We start from the raw sequence: 23,638 nt of genomic DNA, 5'->3' as shown, positions 1-23,638 counted from the left end.
AAAATATAAACTGTGTAGGCAGTTACAAGATACTGTATATACAGATACAAAATAAACAGTACACGCCCAGAACACAAGATAAGAAACAAGCATTCAAAGGTTTTTTGCTAAGGTTTTTAGAAACCTATTTCCACTAGATCTGACAATCCAGATGCAGCAAGAGCTCCAATATTTTTGTTCACAATTTGATATTGTTGCTGAAATCACATGATTCTGCCCAGTGCCGGATTAACCCGAGGTCTAACTGGGCTATAGCCCAGGGGCCTCGGGCATCCAGGGGGCCCTTCAAAAGTCCTCAGCAGCATTATTGATCGGTCCGGGGGCGGGGGCGCCCCCAGCCCGATCAATGCTGCTGAGGACTGTAACTGTAGTCCTCCGTCCCCGGCGCTCAGTAATCTGCTTACTGAGGAGATCTTGCGAGAGTTCACTCGCGAGATCTCTTCAGTAAGGAGCTTACAGCGCGCCAGGGACGGAGGACTGAACTGACAGGTAAGTGCTTGGGGGGGCCCTCACGGGGTAGGGGGGGGGCGGTGGGTGGCTCACATTGGGGGCCTCACGGGGAAATGGAGGCGCCCTTAGCCCAGGGGCCTCCATTCCCTTAATCCGGCCCTGATTCTGCCCTGTCTTCCTTATCTATACTATAGAGCCTGCATACAGCAGTGTCACCTAAAAGCCAGATAGAAGGACTGAAGGGATTTTCCCATGTTCACAATGTAACTCAAGGCTCCCTTGAGCCCTAGGTAGGCATCTACAGTATGATATATACCGCTCAAGCTGGGTACACGCTAACGGAAGTTACTGCAGATGGGATTTCTGTAACGATTTTACCAATGGATGAAAGTCCCGATGAGCATGCAGATTAATGTGTTCACACCTACATAATTTACCTTCAGATCTGTGCTCCTCATCTGTCATAACCATCGGCTGAAAAGATTGTGACTCTGCACAGCCCATAGAGATCTGCCTACAGTGCTGGCCGTGAGTGCGTACACACTTCCACATGTGCCCTACATCATTCCATCGTTGATAGTGACTGTTAGTCAGTTTATAAAAACAAATGATATGATGTGTTTTGGTACAATAAAACAGGATCTAACTGTAACAGATTCTGGATACTATATTACTAATCTTGATTAGCACTGGCTTACCTGAGGTGCGGAGTCTAACGATCTCCCCGGTGTTCACCAAGAACCACCGCAAGGCGGGGTGGGCTTCGCTGCCAGGAGTCGCAGGTCGCGGTCCCCAGGTTCGCCTCAAGATGTAGTACAGCGGAGTGAAGCGGTGGTAGCGGAGTCAAACAAGCCGGTTCGGTACACAGGAATGGAGTCAGGCAGAATCAGAAGGCAACTCGGAGTCAACAAGCCAGGTTCGGTACACGGGTCACAAGAATAGGAGAATGGTCAGCAAGCCGGGTCGGTACACAGGGATAGGAGAGCCAGGGAAGTCAAACAGGCAGAGATCAGCCCACAGGAAGACACTGGAAACTGGAAGACACTGCAATCCTCGAAGAGCAGGAGCCAGGAACAGGTAAGTGTTGCTCTGACACTCAGCGAGTGTCAGAGTGAGGTTTTTATACTGAAGGGGATTCAAAATCCCCGCCTCTAGGGTTGTGGTCATGTGACCGCCTCCGGGTGCGGTCACATGGTCCTGAATGCAGAAGTGCGGCTGGACGGAGCGGCGGGGATCAGGTAAGTCAGTGACACTAACAGTCATTTATCATGTGATTGGCACGATAATTGATTGGAAAACCTGTAGTGTGTATCCTGCTTCAAGACAACATATTTGGAAACATTGTTGAACATTTCCAAATATGTTTATACTGTACTATGGGAACATTTGCTTTGTAGTCTTCATAATTATTGCATTTTTCATACGTATTTTAGAAAATCCATTTCAAAAAGATATGCTCCTATAATTATATGTGATGCACTGTGAAGGCATGAGTGAATGAATACATAAGTAAATATTTTTACAGCTTAGATATCATAACCAAATCGCCTTCTGCCCTCAGACTTATATTCCAGTGATGCTATTCTCACATGTATTGTAATGGTATTAAAATGTATTATTCTGGCCAAGATATTCTGATCTGAATTATACTATTCATGACTGGTATGAAATTACTTTTTTTTTTTATCCTTTCCATAGCTATAGTAGTTTTGCTTCCATGTATTCTTAGGGGTTTAGGTAGTGAAATAAAAACTACCAGATTTATAGAATGTGAATACAGCGACATAAAATGTTGTTTTTTATTGTGTTAAAATGTATTCTGTTTATGTAGCAGAGCAGATTCATGGGGACATTGTAAATTAACAACCGAGGGAGCTAATTTAGTTTAAACCGGTTCCTCTAACTCCTAGATATTATGGCTCCCAGGAGACTATCCGCATATTTATAAGGAAAAGTGTTAGCAAGGAATTGATAGAAGTTCAGCTATCATGTTCTTACCCATCAATAGCTTACAGTCTGGATACCTTGTACCTTATAATGTAGAACAAACCACAGAACAAGAAGATTTGGCATTTTTGATCGCGTATACAACAAGCCTGAAATGCCATTCTGTGAACTCTGGCAATTGCCACAAAGGCCTTTGTGCCAGGTATTTGACACCAAGGGGTAAATGTATCAAGCTGAGAGTTTTCCGGAGGGTTTGAAAAGTGGAGATGTTGCCTATAGCAACCAATCAGATTCTAGCTGTCATTTTGTAGAATGTACTAAATAAATGATAGCTAGAATCTGATTGTTTTTTCAAACCCGCCAGAAAACTCTCAGCTTGATACATTTACCCCCAAGACATTAGCAGCAGATGCATTTAGACCTGTAAATTGCGAGATGAGGATTCCGTGGCTCGAACTTGTTTTTCTAGCACATCCCACAGATGCTGAATCTACGTCCCATCCTTTGGACCCTCTAAACCAGGACACTTTCATTGCTGACATATCTCCTAACTGTCCTGGAATCAGAACAAAAGCCCTGATCGACAATTCCCTATTTGAGGGACAGTTCCCTCATCTCTAGAAACATTCTGGAATATTCGATTTGTGCCTAGATATTCTGCTGCCTTAAATGGCAACAGAAATGGGGCCCCTCTCGTCCACCAATACAAACTACCTTACACATTTGTATATGAGTTGTATGCACTGTAAAAGACATTTAGTTAATCTAAACAAGATAAACATTTGCATCAACTGTATTGCTACTCCCAAAACTTGCTTCCAGCTGACTCAGATTGTCTCAGTATGGACCTCGAGGTCTAAAAGTGGGCTTTTCTTTATTATCTTAAGTCTGGAACATGTTCTTCCTTCATTTAATTGTTGTCCATCATATCATGTATATATACTTAATTGATTAGTCAAATGTTTTTGATTATTATTACATTTGAATTGTATTGGTGTATTTTGATTGTTATTACTTTAGAATTGTATCGATGGTTATAATAACCTATCTGTTTCATTTTATCAATAATGAGTAACTGTGTTGCAGACAGTTGCAACACTGTGAAAAGCTAACAGTAATGCTTTGTGTCTGACAAGTTCTATTGTATAGAACAGATGGAGCACTGTTGTGACAGATATATTTTCATGCAAAATAATACAACTGAAATCCCCAGATCACAAGGAGATAGGTTAGACACAACTAATATATGTTTATTTTTCTACCCGACAGCAGAGAAATTAATAAAAATTGCAGATCATATTTTCAATTGGGGAATAAGAGTTTATTTTTCAATATGGTGTGGATTTCCCTTTTAACAAAATATGCTAATCATTTTTGTAATGTATGTGCTATTTGCAGGACGGTGTTGTACAACTTCTTGCATTTTAATTAGATAAAGGGGATGCTGATGATATTGCAGAGAAATTAGAAAATATTTAATGAATTCCTAATGCCAACCTTAAATTTAAATCTAGTGTGGAGCGGATGGAAGAGAAGTGCTTATTCAATGCCTTATGTTATAATATCAGTGCTGATAGTTGTCAGTTGGTAATAAACTATCTGGTGCTTTCTTGCAAATAGCATGCAAGTTTTATTGTCTCTGAATTCTGAAATTACATTTTTAAAGAAAATAAAACACTATACTATCTGGAAACAATGAATATGCTTTAGAAAAGGAGCTAGAGGACATTTTTTACAGTTAAAAAAATAGGTTTTTTTTACCTGAGTTTGATGCATGGCAAGTAATACAGGGCAAATGAATATATGAGCCATCTGACCTACTCCCCAGGTAATGAGAGAGAGGATGAACTGCCTAGCAGCCTTTTAACAGCACCTTATCATCTGTAACTCCTGATTACTAGCCACTTGCTAGCTTGTTAGAAAACCCAAAATGGGCCATATGAATGGAGCCTGTTCTTCTCTCTCCATTCATACCCCAGGGCAGGGGCGGATTGGGAACTTAAAGTGGCCCTGGAAAAACTTCTTGAAGTGGCCTCATGTGGGTGGCACCAAATCAGCTGTAAGTGGGGCCAACACAAAAGTAGGCGGGACTTTTCCTGGTAAGGTCTATGACCAATCCGCCCCTGCCTGGCAGTGTCTTCTGTCTCTCAGTTTGAGCCTTAAATGATCAAACTGTCTTGCTGTGTAGCTCCACCCTGGTTATATAGTTGTATAGAGAGGAAAAACACCAATTGTGCAGTTAATGTTTGATAGGCAAAAACATATGTATATATATAAAAAATTCAATGGTCAACATTAACTCTGCGTAAAGCTTCCTGCTTATGGTCATGGAAGTATTTGTCTCTGACAGTGGGGGTTATGTACTAACAAAGCACAAAAATGATGGAAGTCCCAGTCTAAGATTTTTTTTTTTGTGATGTTATAATCTTCTTTAATAAATATTCATTTAACCCAGAAAAAAATAATACAGTGAGTACCTAGGACTGTCCTTGGAAGTTAGGGACATTTAGCGTACGTGACTAATACTAATAGACTCTATAATAATAATAATAATAATAAAAGTATTAATTATCCCATAAAAAGGATAATGTTTGAAAATTTAGGTGGACAGAGAAGACCCACTATCCTTAATTTGAATGGACAGTACCAACTTTCAAAGGTTTGCTCTTGGAAATGTCGCTACTTTTTATATCATCCAACTACACAATAAAATGCCCTTTCCAGCATGTTAGCTGCAATTCTTACCATTTACTCGTCAAATTCAGTATAAATGAAATGATGAGCATTGCAGTGATAGACATCATACAGGACATACTAGGCTGCACTGACCCAACAGCAAAGAGTCTTCTACATTTTAAATATGTCGGCAAATATGAATAGAATAAACATTAGAAGTGGAAATAGTGCGTGATGAATGTACGATATTAGCGTTCCTTGAATGTGTTTTAATGTTAGTTATGCAGTGTCAAACAAGTTTTTTGTGATGCCAGTTTACAAACTTACCTGTGCCGGCGCCAGCTGAAGTATCGCGAGAGCCTCTGCAGCCCCCTCTCTGTGATAGGCAGCCTCCATATTTGCTGCCAGGACAGCATCACTACCGTCATCCTCTTCAGGACAAAACAAATGAGAAGCGAATTCCCCCCTCCCAATCTCTCTACCACCCACCACCATCCCCCGCGCCGCCGAGAGACAAATTAAAAAAAATGTACTAAAAGAAAAAAAAAGAAATGAGGCAGTATCCAGACGGCCTCACTAGGCCATCGGCCTCCTGGGAAAATTCCCTGTAAGGCCTATGGCCAATCCGCCACTGCCCCAGGGACCCTTATACTGGGAAACTTTTTCCCCACAATTTTTAAAACACAAACAACAGAAATTCAGGGCTTATATACCTGCTATTTACTGCTTTCCCAATGCTTCTGTCACTATATATATATATATATATATATATATATATATATATATATATATATTTAAAACCCTAAAATTGTGTAGGTCCCCCTCGTTGTCATGAGCCACCACCGCAAAGGCTCGCTTACTCCTGCTGCTGCTAATGTCCAGACTGTTGACCTGACAGCTGGGTTGTCACTTCCACCAGACGGCCTACCTTCACTCCCCACACGCAGTTAGCATTGAGCATTGAGCAGAGTCGCTCAGATCCTTACGCTTGCCCATTTTTGCTGATTCCAACACATCAAGTTCAAAAACTGACTGTTCGCTTGCTGTCTAATATATCCCACCCCTTGACAAATTAATCAATGTTAAACACTTGTTAGTGTTTTCAATGTTATGGCTGCCTAATAGATAAACCATATATATATATATATATATATATATATATATATATATATATATATATATATATATATATATGCTGTATATATATTTACTAGAAAATGCTATTTAGAACATAAGATTAGTTGCTCTGTCGAGTTGTCATTATGTTGTGTTGTGTGGAGGTTTCTTTCCAGCAAGCAATTGTTTACAACCCAAAAATTATGTTTTCAATAATTGTCGCTCTGTCGCTTTGTTGCATTGTTGCGTTGTCGCTATATGGTCTACTAGGTTACTTTTTCGATACTAAATAACTATGTAAGATTTGGTAGCTTTACCTTGAGAGCAGTGGAAGATATTCGCCAACAAACAAACAAACAAACAAATTTCTTCTTTTATATATATATATATATAGACTAGCTGAAGTACCCGACATTGTCCGGGTTTAAATTTTCAATTTATTAAGTTATCAATGAGTTGGATGTAACTGTCAAATATTAAGAAAATAATTAGCAGCTTAGAAGCTCTTCCAACACACCCATGAGGGGGCTACCCAGTGTCGTTTTTGTTTTTATATTAAATTTCATCTAAATTCATCCAGTGGAAAGCCCAGAACAGCATCCCTGGATCAAAGTTCTGCCCAGTGTACACCAATGGGAGGTCTGACCGGGACCTCAACCCCATAGTAAGTCTTCTGGGATCCAATATTTCCAGTCTGTGAAGCTTTGTCCAAATCCACCCAGTGGTTGGCTCAAAACAGGCTTCCTGGGTGAAAGTTCTGCCCAGCGTACACCAACAAGAGGTCTGACCGGGATCCTAACCACAATAATACCTGGCCAGGTTCCATGTCACGGGCACTAGGAGTCTTTACCCAGGGATCACCAGATGGTAGGCTTACCAGAGCAATGTAGATGGTAATAGGGTACTCTGGTAGCTGGGTGATCACGGAACATGAAATGATGACCGATGAGATGCTCAGGAAAGTCTATGACTAGCAACACTGGTAATAATGAGGTAATGATACACAAGGAACTGTATGGACAAGGACACGTGAAGGTAGTCAGTGGTCTGCGATAGCAAGTTGTACCACTGCTATAGTGAGGAGGAATGTCCAACAGAAACAAGGAGGTGATGAGAGTCAGCGGTCGGCGGGTAGCAAGTTGTACCGCTGTCTGAGTGAAGGAATGGAATCCAAGTGGAGGTATCCAGGTAGTCAGTGGTCTGCGGTAGCAAGTTGTACCACTGCTATGTGAGAGGATAATGGAACAGGTGATACCGGAAACAGGGATCAGTGGTCTGACATCAGCAAGTTGTACCACTGCATATATATGTGAGGAGGTGCACGGGGGAAGACTGCAACACAGGATATACACAGGCACCTTATACACGATCCACAGTAATATGCACAATATAGGTATATATATATGTAAATGACTGAACAGGTCTGCAATCTAGAAAGTCTCTTGAAGTAGTCCAGCACAATGATAACACAGTCAATGATGGCAATAGACTCAGCGGATAGCAGACTCCAGAGAGAACCAAACACAGTCCAGCAAGATATGCAATACACAGCACAGTCAATGAGAAGTATGCATACCGTGGTTCAGCAGTAGCAGTCAGATGGGATTGCAGCGGTACCTGAGCGGCTGGAGGCCGACTGGATAGGAAGTCCCTGGATAGGAGAAGCAGCGGTCTAGCAGGTGCAGCGCACAGGTGAGTAGACCGACAGGGACACGAATCCACAGGAGTCAGCAACACGTGGAACTGGACTCATAGGAAACCCAGGAGAATGGAGATGATCCAGCAGAGGGTAGTAGAAGAGATACAAATCCAATGCTGACAGGAGGGTAGAGGCCAGTGGAACACGTGAAGGCGTGGAGAGTGGATCAGCAGGAGATGGACGATAGCGCTGACCACAGCGGCAGGACTCAGCGGCACACGGAGGTAACCAGTAGCAACCACAGGAACCAACAGCGATGGGAAACAGGAGTGCAGCGCAGGGCAGGAGCTGTAGATCACGAAGTGTAGCAGATGGTAATGAAAAGCGGCAGTCTCGAGGAAGACACAGCAAAGATGAGATGAGAGTGTAGTGCACGGAGGCAGCGGATAGTAATCAGCTGGCAGTCACGATGTTGAACACAGGCGAGTTGCAAGCAGAAGACGGTAGTGCACAGAGGCAGCGGATAGTAGTCAGCTGGCAGTCACGATGTTGAACACAGGCGAGTTGCAAGCAGGAGACTGTAGTGCACAGAGGCAGCGGATAGTAGTCAGCTGGCAGTCATGATGTTGAACACAGGCGAGTTGCAAGCAGGAGACTGTAGTGCACGGAGGCAGCGGATAGAAATCAGCAAACAGACTTAATGAGAAGCAGGTGAGTGAGGTAAAAGCTGGAGTGCACGGAGGCAGCGGATAGCAATGAGTAAACAGTCACATAGATATAAAATAACGTTGAAGTGGTGTAGAAGACTGTAGTGCACGGAGGCAGCGGATAGGAATCAGCAAACAGTCATGATGACACAGTTGATGGTAGAAGTGGTATGGAACCACAGTAGTAGAAGTGGTTTGGAAACCACAGGAATCAGCAGCACTGAATACACAAGTAATACAGGAACACCTTCAGAGACTCATGAGGAATGAGACTCCGAGATCAGGCAACGTGGTAGTGACCACAGGTGCTTAATATAGGGAGGTTGCCTGATCTGCCAATTAAGTTAAAGGGGTATACACTGAAGTATAGAAAAGGGCTGCGCATGCGCAGACCCTCAGGATGGTGGACGGCCACGGTTCCTAAATGTCCGGGAAGAGGCACTCACGGTCCGGTGAGTGACAGTACCCCCCCTTTTAAAGGTGGGCACAGAACGCCTGGAACCGGGCTTGTCCGGATTTTTGGCGTAAAACTTCTTCAAAAGGGCAGGAGCATTAAGATCTTCAGCTTTGATCCAAGAGCGCTCCTCAGGACCAAAGCCCTTCCAATGAACGAGGAAGTGAAGGACTCCTCGCGAAATTTTTGCATCTAGTACCTCGGTAATCTCAAAATCCTCCTCCTGATGGACTTGAACTGGCTGCGGAGCTGAGGGAGGAGTTGAAAAACGGTTGATAATAAGAGGTTTGAGCAAAGATACATGGAAGGCATTAGAAATCCGAAGACTCTTAGGAAGAAGGAGTTTCACACATACTGGATTGATAACTTGAATGATCCTATATGGACCAATAAAACGAGGGGCGAATTTCATGGATGGAACCTTCAAACGAATATTTTTTGTGGATAACCAGACACGATCTCCAATTTTTAGTGGTGGAATAGCCCGCCTCTTCTTATCAGCGAAAGATTTATATTTGACAGATGTCTTCTTTAAACAGGTTCTAACCTGAGACCAGATATTTTTAAAGGTCTGACAAACAGTCTCCACCGCAGGAACTTGGGTGGGCGGGAGGGCAGGAAATTCCGGAAAAGACGGATGGTGACCGTAAACCACAAAGAATGGAGTTTTGGATGATGACTCATGGTACATGTTGTTATGGGCGAACTCAGCCCAAGGGAGTAACTCTACCCAGTTGTCTTGATTGGCTGATGAAAATATCCTTATAAAAGTCTCAAGATCTTGATTGACACGTTCGGTTTGTCCATTGGATTGTGGATGGTAAGAAGATGAGAGTGCTAATCGTATGCCCAAGGTTTTACAAAGGGCTCGCCAGAATCTGGACACGAATTGTACTCCTCTATCAGACACAATCTCAGATGGACATCCATGGATACGGAAGATCTCTTTAATGAAATGTTCAGCCAGGATAGACGAGGAAGGCAAACCAGACAGAGGGATGAAATGAGCCATCTTCGAAAATCTGTCCACTACCACCCAAATAGTGTTATGGTTCTTACTAGGTGGTAAGTCAGTAACGAAATCCATACTAATATGGGTCCATGGTTTGGACGGAATGGGTAGTGGTCGCAGCAACCCTGCTGGGGTTCTGCGGGAGGATTTGAATTGCGAACATAATTCACAGGAAGCAATGAACTCTTTGACGTCTCTCCTCATTGAAGGCCACCAGTAACTTCGAGAGAGGATCTCAAAAGTCTTGTGTTCACCGGCGTGTCCAGAAAAACGAGAGGCATGGAACCACGAAAGGATTTTCCTCCTTAGAGTAGAAGGCACGAGGGTCTTCCCAAATGGTAGCGTTTTGGTAGATGAAGCAGCCAGTGAGATACATTTGGGGTCTAGAATGGTATGGTTGGAAACCTCTTCTATATCAGAGGACGTAGCAAAGGCTCTAGATAAGGCATCAGCTTTTTTGTTCTTGGCAGCTGGTTTGAAGGTAATTATTAATTCAAAACGGGAAAAGAAAAGAGACCATCTTGCTTGACGAGGGTTCAAGCATTGGGCAGACTGGAGATATGACAAGTTCTTATGATCCGTGAAGATCGTCACCGGATGGCGAGCTCCCTCCAACAAGTATCTCCATTCCTCTAATGCGGCTTTGATAGCCAGTAATTCCTTGTCTCCGATGGTATAATTCTTCTCTGCGGGTAGGAGACCCCGAGAATAGAAGGCACAAGGGTGGAATTTTTGCTGTTCCGAGCGTTGGGAGAGAATAGCTCCTAAGCCCACATTAGAGGCATCTACTTCTAGGAAAAAAGGGAGTGTCACATCAGGCTGACGAAGGATTGGAGCCGAAGAGAAGGACTCTTTTAATGTTTGAAAGGCTTGAATAGCCTCAGTAGACCATTGCTTAGGATTAGCCCCTTTACGAGTCAGGGCCACAATAGGAGATGCAATGGAAGAAAAATCTTGAATGAAGCGTCTATAGTAATTGGCAAAACCTAAAAAACGCTGGATGGCACGAAGAGTAGTTGGCTGGGGCCAATGTAGTACAGCATTTACTTTGTCAGGATCCATCTTCAGACCAACTCCGGAAACAATATACCCCAAGAATGGAATCTGGGGTAATTCGAATGAACATTTTTCTAATTTACAGAACAATGAATTTTTCCGTAGCCTGGAGAGGACTTCTGCCACATGTTGGTGGTGAGAAGGCAGGTCCTGTGAAAAAATCAATATGTCGTCCAGGTAGACGACGACACATAAATATAATAAGTCCCGAAAAATCTCATTAATGAAGCCCTGAAAAACAGCGGGGGCATTACATAGCCCGAAAGGCATTACCAGATATTCGTAATGCCCGTCTCTGGTGTTAAACGCCGTCTTCCATTCGTCACCGGAACGGATTCTGATTAAATTGTAAGCACCACGAAGATCCAACTTAGTAAAAATACGAGCTCCCTTGATGCGGTCAAATAGCTCAGTGATCAACGGAATGGGATACCGGTTCTTGATAGTAATGGCATTGAGTCCACGAAAATCTATACAAGGGCGTAATGATCCATCCTTCTTTTTGACAAAGAAGAACCCAGCTCCAGCGGGCGAGGTGGAAGGTCGAATGAACCCACGCTGGAGGTTCTCCCGTATATATTCAGATGTAGCTTGAGTTTCAGGTAACGAGAGTGGATAGACCCGGCCTCTGGGAGGAGTCTTGCCAGGAAGAAGATCAATCGGACAATCCCAAGAACGATGAGGAGGAAGACGTTCAGACTGAGCTTTATCAAAAACATCGGTAAATGAAGCATATTGAGGAGGGAGTCCCGGTGAAATAGCTGAAATGGAAGCTTGCTGTACCTTGAGAGGAATGACTTGGGAAAGGCAATGATGGTGACATTCAGGCCCCCAAGACGTGACTTGAGGGGTGCGCCAGTCAATCTGGGGAGAGTGACACTGAAGCCATGGAAGGCCTAGGACAATCGGACTTGTCGTAACAGGAAGAATTAAAAACGATATCTCTTCATGATGCAGAGCACCAATCTGAAGGGTTACTGGAGACGTACTCTGGGTGATGAGACCGTTGATGAGACGTGATCCATCGATAGCCGTCACAGTAATGGGAGTTTTTAAGGTAATCATTGGTAGAGACCATTGATTAACTAACGATTTGGAAATAAAATTTCCTGCTGCTCCGGAATCAATCAATGCCTGTGACTCAAAGGTCTTGGTAGCAAAGGAAATAGTCACATCAAAAGCGCAGACTTTAGATTTCATAGACGATGGAGAGGACTCCAGGGACCCTAACTTCACCTCTCCAGAACTAGTTAGGGCCTGGCATTTCCCGATCTCTTAGGGCAGGAGCTGAGGACATGAGTGGAATCAGCACAATAGATACAGAGTCTATTCTTGACTCTTCGTTTCCTCTCCTCAGAAGATAACTTGGAACGTCCAATCTCCATGGGAATCACAGCGGGTGACACTGGACGAAATTGAGGGTTAGAGCGAAAAGGTGCTTTAGCAGAAGTCGTTTTCTCAGCCTCTCTTTCACGAAATCTCATATCAACACGATGGCATAGAGAGATCAAATCTTCAAGTGACGAAGGAAGCTCTTGGGTAGTCAGTGCATCTTTAATTTTATCGGAAAGCCCCTGCCAGAAGGCGGCAACTAGGGCTTCAGTGTTCCACTGAAGTTCAGAGGCTAAGATCCTAAATTGAATGACGTACTGGCCTACAGTATGAGATCCTTGTCGCAGACGGAGGATGCTGGAAGCAGCGGAGGTCACACGACCTGGTTCATCGAACACACTTCGGAATGTAGAAATGAATTTGGCACTATCTTGTAATATTGGATCGTTCCTCTCCCACAGAGGGGAGGCCCAAGCCAGGGCTTGTCCTGAAAACAAAGAGATAAGATAGGCCACTCTGGAACGATGGGTAGAAAAATTTTGAGGTTGGAGCTCAAAATGGACTGAACATTGGTTAAGGAAACCCCTACAAGTTTTGGGGTCTCCATCGTACTTTGACGGAGTAGGCAGGTGAAGCGTGGAAGCTATAGACACCTGGGATGGCAATGGGGAAACGGAGGAAAGCACAGGAGCTTCAGTAGTAGCTGTCACAGTCTGTCCAGATGTTCCTTGGGAGATTAATGACTGATAACACTGAAGTAACAGCTGTTGGCGGGCATCCTGTTGCTCCACACGGCTAACCAGATGTTGCAGCATCTCTTTGGCGGTAGGTTCCACATCTGGGTCTGTCATGGCCTGATCTTACTGTCACGGGCACTAGGAGTCTTTACCCAGGGATCACCAGATGGTAGGCTTACCAGAGCAATGTAGATGGTAATAGGGTACTCTGGTAGCTGGGTGATCACGGAACATGAAATGATGACCGATGAGATGCTCAGGAAAGTCTATGACTAGCAACACTGGTAATAATGAGGTAATGATACACAAGGAACTGTATGGACAAGGACACGTGAAGGTAGTCAGTGGTCTGCGATAGCAAGTTGTACCACTGCTATAGTGAGGAGGAATGTCCAACAGAAACAAGGAGGTGATGAGAGTCAGCGGTCGGCGGGTAGCAAGTTGTACCGCTGTCTGAGTGAAGGAATGGAATCCAAGTGGAGGTATCCAGGTAGTCAGTGGTCTGCGGTAGCAAGTTGTACCACTGCTATGTGAGAGGATAATGGAACAGGTGATACCGGAAACAGGGATCAGTGGTCTGACATCAGCAAGTTGTACCACTGCATATATATGTGAGGAGGTGCACGGGGGAAGACTGCAACACAGGATATACACAGGCACCTTATACACGATCCACAGTAATATGCACAATATAGGTATATATATATGTAAATGACTGAACAGGTCTGCAATCTAGAAAGTCTCTTGAAGTAGTCCAGCACAATGATAACACAGTCAATGATGGCAATAGACTCAGCGGATAGCAGACTCCAGAGAGAACCAAACACAGTCCAGCAAGATATGCAATACACAGCACAGTCAATGAGAAGTATGCATACCGTGGTTCAGCAGTAGCAGTCAGATGGGATTGCAGCGGTACCTGAGCGGCTGGAGGCCGACTGGATAGGAAGTCCCTGGATAGGAGAAGCAGCGGTCTAGCAGGTGCAGCGCACAGGTGAGTAGACCGACAGGGACACGAATCCACAGGAGTCAGCAACACGTGGAACTGGACTCATAGGAAACCCAGGAGAATGGAGATGATCCAGCAGAGGGTAGTAGAAGAGATACAAATCCAATGCTGACAGGAGGGTAGAGGCCAGTGGAACACGTGAAGGCGTGGAGAGTGGATCAGCAGGAGATGGACGATAGCGCTGACCACAGCGGCAGGACTCAGCGGCACACGGAGGTAACCAGTAGCAACCACAGGAACCAACAGCGATGGGAAACAGGAGTGCAGCGCAGGGCAGGAGCTGTAGATCACGAAGTGTAGCAGATGGTAATGAAAAGCGGCAGTCTCGAGGAAGACACAGCAAAGATGAGATGAGAGTGTAGTGCACGGAGGCAGCGGATAGTAATCAGCTGGCAGTCACGATGTTGAACACAGGCGAGTTGCAAGCAGAAGACGGTAGTGCACAGAGGCAGCGGATAGTAGTCAGCTGGCAGTCACGATGTTGAACACAGGCGAGTTGCAAGCAGGAGACTGTAGTGCACAGAGGCAGCGGATAGTAGTCAGCTGGCAGTCATGATGTTGAACACAGGCGAGTTGCAAGCAGGAGACTGTAGTGCACGGAGGCAGCGGATAGAAATCAGCAAACAGACTTAATGAGAAGCAGGTGAGTGAGGTAAAAGCTGGAGTGCACGGAGGCAGCGGATAGCAATGAGTAAACAGTCACATAGATATAAAATAACGTTGAAGTGGTGTAGAAGACTGTAGTGCACGGAGGCAGCGGATAGGAATCAGCAAACAGTCATGATGACACAGTTGATGGTAGAAGTGGTATGGAACCACAGTAGTAGAAGTGGTTTGGAAACCACAGGAATCAGCAGCACTGAATACACAAGTAATACAGGAACACCTTCAGAGACTCATGAGGAATGAGACTCCGAGATCAGGCAACGTGGTAGTGACCACAGGTGCTTAATATAGGGAGGTTGCCTGATCTGCCAATTAAGTTAAAGGGGTATACACTGAAGTATAGAAAAGGGCTGCGCATGCGCAGACCCTCAGGATGGTGGACGGCCACGGTTCCTAAATGTCCGGGAAGAGGCACTCACGGTCCGGTGAGTGACATTCCAGTTGAATCACCTTGTGTTGGTTTCATCCCAATCGGAGCAGAGGTGTCCGAATGCAGGCTCAGAACAGGCTTCCCTAGTCAAAGTTCTACACAGCCTACACCAACGGGAGATCCAACTAGGACCATAACCCCTCTAAAACCTGGCCAGGATCCAACTGGACCACCTCATGTTGGTTTCATCCCAATCAGTGCAGGGGTGTCCAAATGCAGGCTCAGAAACATTTCCTGTCCAGCTTTCACTCTCTATACCACTGTTGCCATGAGCGGTTTTGGGGGTTGTTTTCTCAGTGACTTTTAACTCAGTTTACAGGGCTTGATGACATGAAGCTACATGTGAAGCTGTCTCCTGCTGCTCCTCAATGTCAGTGATAAGCTGGGATTGTGGCGCTTGGCTATAAAGTCACAGACAGGTGCCACACTCCCAAGAGCAGAGGATGCCTCCACTACCTTCCAGCTGCTAAGGTAAGAAGCAGTGGAGGTGGGGAATGCAGCACCCAAGGGAACGTTACCCAGCCAACATAAATTAAAATAAGTCAATACAAGCTGATATAAATCCTAAAATATAAATACTCTCAAGAATCAGAAAATGTGATAAAAGGCAAACAACGTGAAATGTAAGTGAAGCAGGGACATATGAGCTCTGCTAACAATAGAAAAATAAACAAAGGCTAACATTGATTCTTAACAAATGTGTATTTATATTTTAGTTTATTGCTTTACATTGAACCTTCATTCTTATACTATCCCTGATGCTACAAACTCTTCAAACACAACAAGAAAGTCAATTATTGTTTGGAATAAAATCCCCTCTCCTGTTGCCTCTAGTATATCCTGTATAATAAGATTCAGAAAAATATATACATATATTAATAAATCAGATCTGCTTTATCTTTGCCAAGAGATTACAATTAAATGTTACCCCCGTAAGGTGTTTAATATATAGGCTTTGGACAGTTATCATGGGAGCCTGGAGCATAGTGTTTTTTTTACTTATGACATTTTAATTACATTTATTTACATGGTTTATTGCAGGATAAAATAACATTTTCAATTTTGGTTTATAAAATACGTAACTCTCTAAGGGTGTTTCACAGTTTTACTTCAGTGCTACCCACACAAATCACAATATGTTTAATTTTACAATTCCATCATAAATGAAAAAGATAATGTTAAAAAATAACCTACATACATATTGAGGGGTTTATATATCCCATTGTATCAGTAGAAAAAAAATCCAGCTCATTGTATCACAATTTTTATGTGACCCTGTGATCTTACATTTATAATCAAATTGTATTGTGTGTCTCCCATACACATTAAGGGTAAAAGCTAATGAACTGTATGACTGGATTATAATGTTATAATGTGGGTACGTTAAGCAGACACCCTCTCTGGCTTGTAGACATTCAGGACTGGGGCTAGTACTTCACCAGTCGTGCTTATTGGAGAATTGCTAACAGAGGACACAATCCTCTTTATCCACTCGTCTGTAGCTTCGGTCTGTTCCTTTCTCTAAATATAAATAGCATCTAGTGCTTGTAAAAGCTATGACCCTGGCTTATGTTGAAATGAAGCAAAATGAATACTTGGACTGAGGGTTGGCACCATCAGCGTAAGGTCCGTTTCAGAGCTTGCGCAAAATACGTTAACGCAAGATACGATATGCTAGGCCTATTCTATCAAAACACATCTCTATATAGTGGTCCTGATTTATTAAGGAACGTAACTACTGATACATGTTGCATATATCGCTCTGCACATGCCCAGAACCGGACTATACACCAGTGAAAGCAGTAACAGCCAATTCATCTTCGATTACAAAGAACCCTTACGATAGCCTAGGATCTCATGGGCGGAACTGGGAGGGGAGTGGGCGTATGCCTGTAGTCCATGTACAGTAAGGACGTGCCCAGCCAGAGTGCACGCAGCAATGCCTGATTCAAGCTTCGGCCATCTCATAGGTACATGTTCTGTTGTATCACCTGCACCAGCTACAGGTCAGATGTAAGTGCCGAGTGATAGTGATGACGGTTATGTATCCATGCTAGAAGATGAACAAGCTCATATAGAGAGAAATATTCACATGTGCTTCTACTTGTAAGGAAGTTTAATGGCAGAGAAGTGTAGGCTAGCACTTGCAAGACACCATTAATTGAATGAATTCCTGTTCAGCGCATTAAAACACAAAAGTCCGTTGCGTTGAATGGAGACCTGCTGAACTCCTATAAGTCAGTGAAGAGAATATCAAAAGTGTTCCATGTTTATTAGTTGTCAGTACATAGGATTGCAAAGAGAGGATTGTGAGGACCATACCTAATTGTTGAACCATGTTTTAGGTCCCATCCTATAGTTTAAGATCATCTGTGGTAAATATTAGTCTTACTTGTATGTGGACAATAACCTTTGTTTAACTGTAAACATTACACTAGTGATCTCAGTGGTGATCATGTTACCTAACTTATATTCTCCATTAGAAATGTAAGGACCCCTCTGGAAGCCAAATAATCTTTTCACGGCTTCTATGCAGTTACTAGACTTCTAAACTGTTTCCATTTACAGCACATTCTCTGCACTAAGGCTGTGTTTATCACTCCCTGACTTCCCCGCTGTTTATTTTTCATTCAGCCAACTGCAATCACAATTTCACAATATCCAGCCCCCTAGGGTTCCACTTAGGCTGTTCTACTCCTGCTGCCTGTTTTGTTTCCTGGATGTTAGAACGTTTCAGCCCTTAAAGACCATATACAATTTTTATCTTGTTCAGATAGAGAAAATATAACTAGGTTAAATAAATTGTGTTTTATATGTAATTGTAGAATAGGATGTTTGTGTATGTATAGCACTAATATATATACACACATATAAACGTATGCACTGACATATACTGTATACGTGTGTCAAATCTATATCAGATTGTTCACCTGTAAGTGTCAGTCTATCAGTTATGAGCTCATCAGCTGGAGAGAATTTAATACACTGCATGGTTTGAGTGTACAATAAACTCTGCTTTATTAGTTACAAGTCCCTATCTATATAGCAAAAATCACGTATTACAGAAAACTACGCCCCAAAAGGTTTTAACCACTCATGTTCCCTTCACACAGATGTTGATACATTTTCTCATTATCACACAGGAAAAATCCACAGGGGGGGGTTGGCTTATCTCCTGTCTGCTATGTCCAAGGTTATAAGCATAGCCTTGCAAATAATGAATTACTCCTACAAAACAGGTGCATCTAATTTGTATTTAAGCAATAACAGAACAAAATGGCTATAAGGCAACTAGATGGCGTCAGCTTAGCAAAATCACATTTCTCACATGTATAGATACACCTATATATATATATATATTTTATATACAGTACATGAGTCTGATGCTGAGTTATTATTATTATTATTATTAACATTTATTTATAGAGTGTCAGCATATTTTGTAGCGTTTCACAATTAGGAACACAGCAATAAAACAAGACTGGGTATTACAGACAGACAGAGAAGCGTAAGTGAGTTGAATTTATGTCAGTTTGTGTAATGTCATTGGACACATTCACACTGTTCTTGCTCACCCAGAGAACAGATACATATGCGCCCATGTGGGCTTTTTTGTAACCGGCACTTGCACCTCTTTACGACTGGAGAGGCAGAACGATGGAGGGAAGATGGTCTGATGGAGGCTGAGTACAGGAAGGGCATTCGTGCAAATTCGGCTCCAGTCGACCTGCAGAAACATGCCTGTTAGGAGGGGTATCTTTTATAACTGCTAGAGGGCAAGTGCAAATACACATTAATAATGCACTGATGATGAACCGATATGCTGCCAATGTGAAGCCGGACTCACCTCGAGATGTGTACGGCTATGTATATGGGTGGAAATACAGAATATGGACATTTTGCATGTTTTTTTTAGCATGTTTTATTACCATTTTGCAAACAACTCTGCATCAGGCTCTGTGTATGTATGTGTGTGTGTGTGCCCACAGTGAAAATATTTCAGAGATGGGAGAACACAAATATCTAACCAAAATTATCTCTAGTAATCAAACGTTTTGTGACTGCCCAGTTAGTAAAAGCCACTGTCAACTTTGAACCTGTTACTAATTTGTGGTAAAATGCATACAATTCTCACTCCAATTCCCAGGCTTATCAAGCACACAGTGATCATAATATGCTCTCTATCTGAATAGTGTCCCTTATATCAGATTGATTATTCATTGGTTCTATTTTAAAAGTAGAACACACAAGCAGTATAGGTTGACGTTAGTCGAGATTCTATTGCAATATGTTTATTACAGCAACCTTGTTTTTAAATGTACAAAGACAACAAAATATACTAATTATTTTTGTTAGGTAATATACAGATAGTATACAACTTGTGGGCATCACAAAAACTTGTATTTTAATTAGATTAAGAGGTTGCTGATGATATTGTACAGCAATTACAAATGTATAAAAACTAACCCTAAATTTTGATTTGTGGAGTGGACGGAAGGGAAGTGCTTATTCAACCTCTTAAGTTGATTATAACAGTGTTGATACTGGTCATTTTGTAATAGAACTATCTGGTCTTTTCTTGCATAAAAAAGTCATGTTCCACTAATGAGGACCTTGTCTCTTCATTGTGAAATGACATTGTTAAATTAAATACTGTAATGTTTGTAAATTATATATATAGGCTTTAGGTAATAAGTCAGATTACTTTGTTGCAGTTAAAAAATTATAGTTTAAAAATCATTCCATAGTTGTAGATAGTGTAAATCTGGGCAAGTACTATAAACAAGTAATGTAATTCCATGTAGTGCAGCAACAATTGGGCAAATCAGAAGCCAAATCATTAGATTCCGTAGAACTCAACTGAGTATTTTTTTCTGTTTTATATGAGAAATGATTGTTATAATGTTCACCATTAGGTATTCCAGTAAATATAACCATTTGAAAGTATCTCACAAGTTGTTGTTCTTTTTTTAGGATGAAGATCTAGTCCGTGAGAGCCGATTTAACTTCAGTGGGTATGGAATGGGCCATTGTCTACAAGTAAAAGACGGTACTGCGGTGAAAGCAACTCCACCCATCCTCCCCCCTCCTCCGCCCAAGGATGCCGAATCTATCAAGAAGAAGTTTGTTGATCGTGCCAAACGCATCGATACAATATCCCGGGCTGCCTTTCCACTGGCCTTCCTTATTTTCAACATCTTTTACTGGATTACGTACAAAATCATAAGGCACGAAGATGTACACAAAAAATAAGCCACTTATTTATTTTAGGGAACTAAATGCCAAAGTGTGCTTGTAAATAAATAGTGAAAAATCCCCTTGACATTAAGACTGGTTTTATATCCACCTATTGTACCATCCTTGAGGACAAAAAGCAGGAACAAAAACATTTGAGGAGAAAAGAAGAATATTAATCCTGAATGAGTGAAATAATTCTCTCTCTGGTGTTTAACGTTATCTTCCATTTACTTTTTTTCTCAGAAAATCATTATTTAAATAACTTTTGGATATTTTTAAAGACATTGGGAAATTCTACAAAAATGTCCTGTAACACCTAGCGGCCAATCAGCTGCCTTCAGTCATACATAAATTAGACGTATTTAAGCATATGTCTGGTTGCTATGGGTTACAGTACATGTGTTTGATTAGGCCCGTATTATTAATCAGCCTTTCTGTTTTACATGGGTCCAAAGTAACCAGCACTGCCGCTAAGATGTTAATTAAAATCAACTCACTTCAATTAAAATCTTGCACATTATCATGCCATTTAGTAACAAATTGATCAGGTCGCCATTTTGATACACACGTGGTGACACACGGTTTGAGGCAAGGACCAAATTTTTTAAAGAAATTGCTGCCTTTTTACAGTATCTGAAAGAAATCTACTGAGCTACAGTACATTCCATCACAGTGTTAGTAACTAGTTTTGCACCATGTGGTTCTTTCCGTTGATAATGATTTATACTTATGTATACATATTATATATAAATATATATATAAAGATTTATACTTTGATATCTTGTGTGAGCGTGAATTTACAAAAGATCTTGCTTTACTCTTTTATCGTAATATTTGGACTTAAAAGTGTGTGCTCTGTTGTTTTCTTTACGGTCAGCACTTTAAACGATTTACAATAGATATGCCCAGATAAAATTTTCGCATATTTATTTATTTTACTTTTTTTTTAGTCCTGACAGTAGAACTAATTTACTGACATTGCATTTATGTGCAAAATATTCACTGACCCAAAGCAGCCAATCAGTAAATAGCTTTTATTTGTCTCATTCAAGTTAGATCATGAAAGCAATTATCTTATTGGCTGGTATGATTTAGTGCAAATTTTGCACTTAAGTGATGTGTTATTACATGAGCTCTAGCGCACTGGATGTTCCAGAAATCTTTACTGTTTTTACATGAAACTTGAGGTGCCAAACTGTAATCTACCCAACTGTGCTAACCTTCTGCACCTTGGTATTTTGTCACTTGTTTCTGTATGGTGTAGCTTAATAAAGCTTTGTCACTGCCATCAACGTAGCTGCAGTGGATAACTCTTTAGATAGAGTGTTAAACTTGTTTACAGGCCTCCAATTTCTAACTTTGTCAAATGGCTGTCCTTTCAAATACCAGTGAGTAAACCTAAGAATTTTAAACTTTTGCTGTGGTTTTCATATCCTGATATAAGCCTTTGGTAAAACCGCCTATGAGGTTCAGGTCCTTGATACATATTTTAAGTACAAAAAGCAAAAAAAAAAGAAAGAAACATGAGGTATTTTTACTTATGAATAACAAATGTGCAATTTAACAATGAAGTTAAAATTTTACACTTACTGTAAAACATTTTACTTAAAAAAAGAAAAAAAAAAAAGAAATATTTGTTCCATTCAATAAAGCTCAGTGTGGTAAAAATCTGATTAATGTCTGCTTATTTTTTCGTTTAAACTGTTACAGCTATACAAACATCATTGTGCTCCATGAAACTGTCTGAGATGATATTGGGCTTAATGTATTGCAGCTGGGCCTACACAGCACTTATCCAAGGTTCAAAATCACCCGGGCAAACACATACTTGCCTACTTTGAGCAAGTTCTTTCTGGGAGAGGGGCGTGACTGGAGGGTGGGGCCAAAATGATCGCGTCATTTTGGGACGGCAGTAGCAGGATGCGGGATATTTGACTGCTCTCCTGGGAATCTGAGAGACCGACCCGAATTTCGGGAGTCAGTTGGCAAATATCTGAAACAAAAATAAATAGGCTTATTTAACAATATGGTAACACCAAGCAGCAGTAATAACATTTAAATAATAACCCGCAACAAATCACACTAAAGTCGGGCACAGGTAACATACAGGGTGTAATGAAAACACCTCACCAGTATCCAAACCACTATCGGGGGGTGCTGTCCATCCAAGCTTCTCCTGGGATGCAGACGCTCTCTCATTTGAGGCTACCAGCAAGGTAGCAGCAGGCTGTGACTCCGATTTTGGTGAACAGACAGTTCCCCAAAACCTAGAGAGAGATCAGGACAGAGGCAGTACTCCAGGCGCTGATTGTCCCTTCCCTGTCAACTGGCAGAGACTGAAATCTCAATGCCAGTGTGACTTCAGCTATCACTGGGTAATGAATGCCAATTTGCTGTTTTGGGGAGCTGTCCTTTAAAGGCAGAAATAGACTTCTGTGGAGTTCCATGACCTGTCTGATTGGTCCTTTTCAGTGTTTACCCTTTCACAGGAAAACATGCAGACAAAGGGATAGTAGATGAGTCACTCTTTATATTTATTAAGAATAATGGACAGATATATCTTCTGTGGCTATACATCAGGAGAGACCACAATCCAGAGACATTACATATAAATATATAATGTAGTCATCTATAATTAAAAGAAGAGCTCTATTTATGGACCTTTTCTCATACAAACACACAGCTATAGGAAGTACATAAGAACCCTGGTGTGATGTATATTCATACAGGAATTTGATAATCCTTTTTCCTGCCCTGAGAAAATCATCATCATCATCATTTATTTATATAGCGCCAACATATTCCGTAGCGCTTTACAATTGGGGACAAACATAATAAACTAATAAACAAACTGGGTAAAACAGACAAAGAGGTGAGAAGGCCCTGCTCGCAAGCTTACAATCTATGGGACAATGGGAGATTGACACATGAGGTTAAGTCTACAATTTGCATTTTGGCCCAGCCAGACTGCAAAGGTAAAAGTGACTCATAAGCTAAATGATCCCATTACACAACAATGTTGGTCAAGGGGTAGTTGTCTTGTGTGAAATTGTGTAACAGGCTAAAGGTAGCGAGGTTAAAAGGGTGGCTGAGGAATATTATAAGCTTGTCTGAAGAGGTAGGTTTTCAGAGAACGCTTGAAAGTTTGTAGACCAGAGGAGAGTCTTAC

General features: G+C 41.9%; 1 protein-coding gene across 3 annotated transcripts in view; it reads left to right on the top strand.

Moving 5' to 3' along the window:
- Positions 1-22,142, top strand: part of GLRA2 (glycine receptor alpha 2) — a 148,202-nt gene extending 126,060 nt beyond the window's left edge. For all 3 annotated transcript variants that reach the window (XM_075196998.1, XM_075196995.1, XM_075196997.1), the window contains one exon: positions 20,206-22,142. In XM_075196998.1, the coding sequence (XP_075053099.1) occupies positions 20,206-20,484 (279 nt within the window). In that variant the 3' untranslated portion in view covers positions 20,485-22,142. The remainder of the gene's footprint in view (positions 1-20,205) is intronic.
- The last annotated feature ends 1,496 nt before the right edge of the window (positions 22,143-23,638 follow it).

This window comes from Mixophyes fleayi, chromosome 2 (genome assembly GCF_038048845.1).
Source record: "Mixophyes fleayi isolate aMixFle1 chromosome 2, aMixFle1.hap1, whole genome shotgun sequence".
Taxonomy (NCBI): domain Eukaryota; kingdom Metazoa; phylum Chordata; class Amphibia; order Anura; family Limnodynastidae; genus Mixophyes; species Mixophyes fleayi.
Note: the sequence above shows the minus strand (reverse complement) of the source record. Positions and strands in the feature narration are given on the sequence as shown.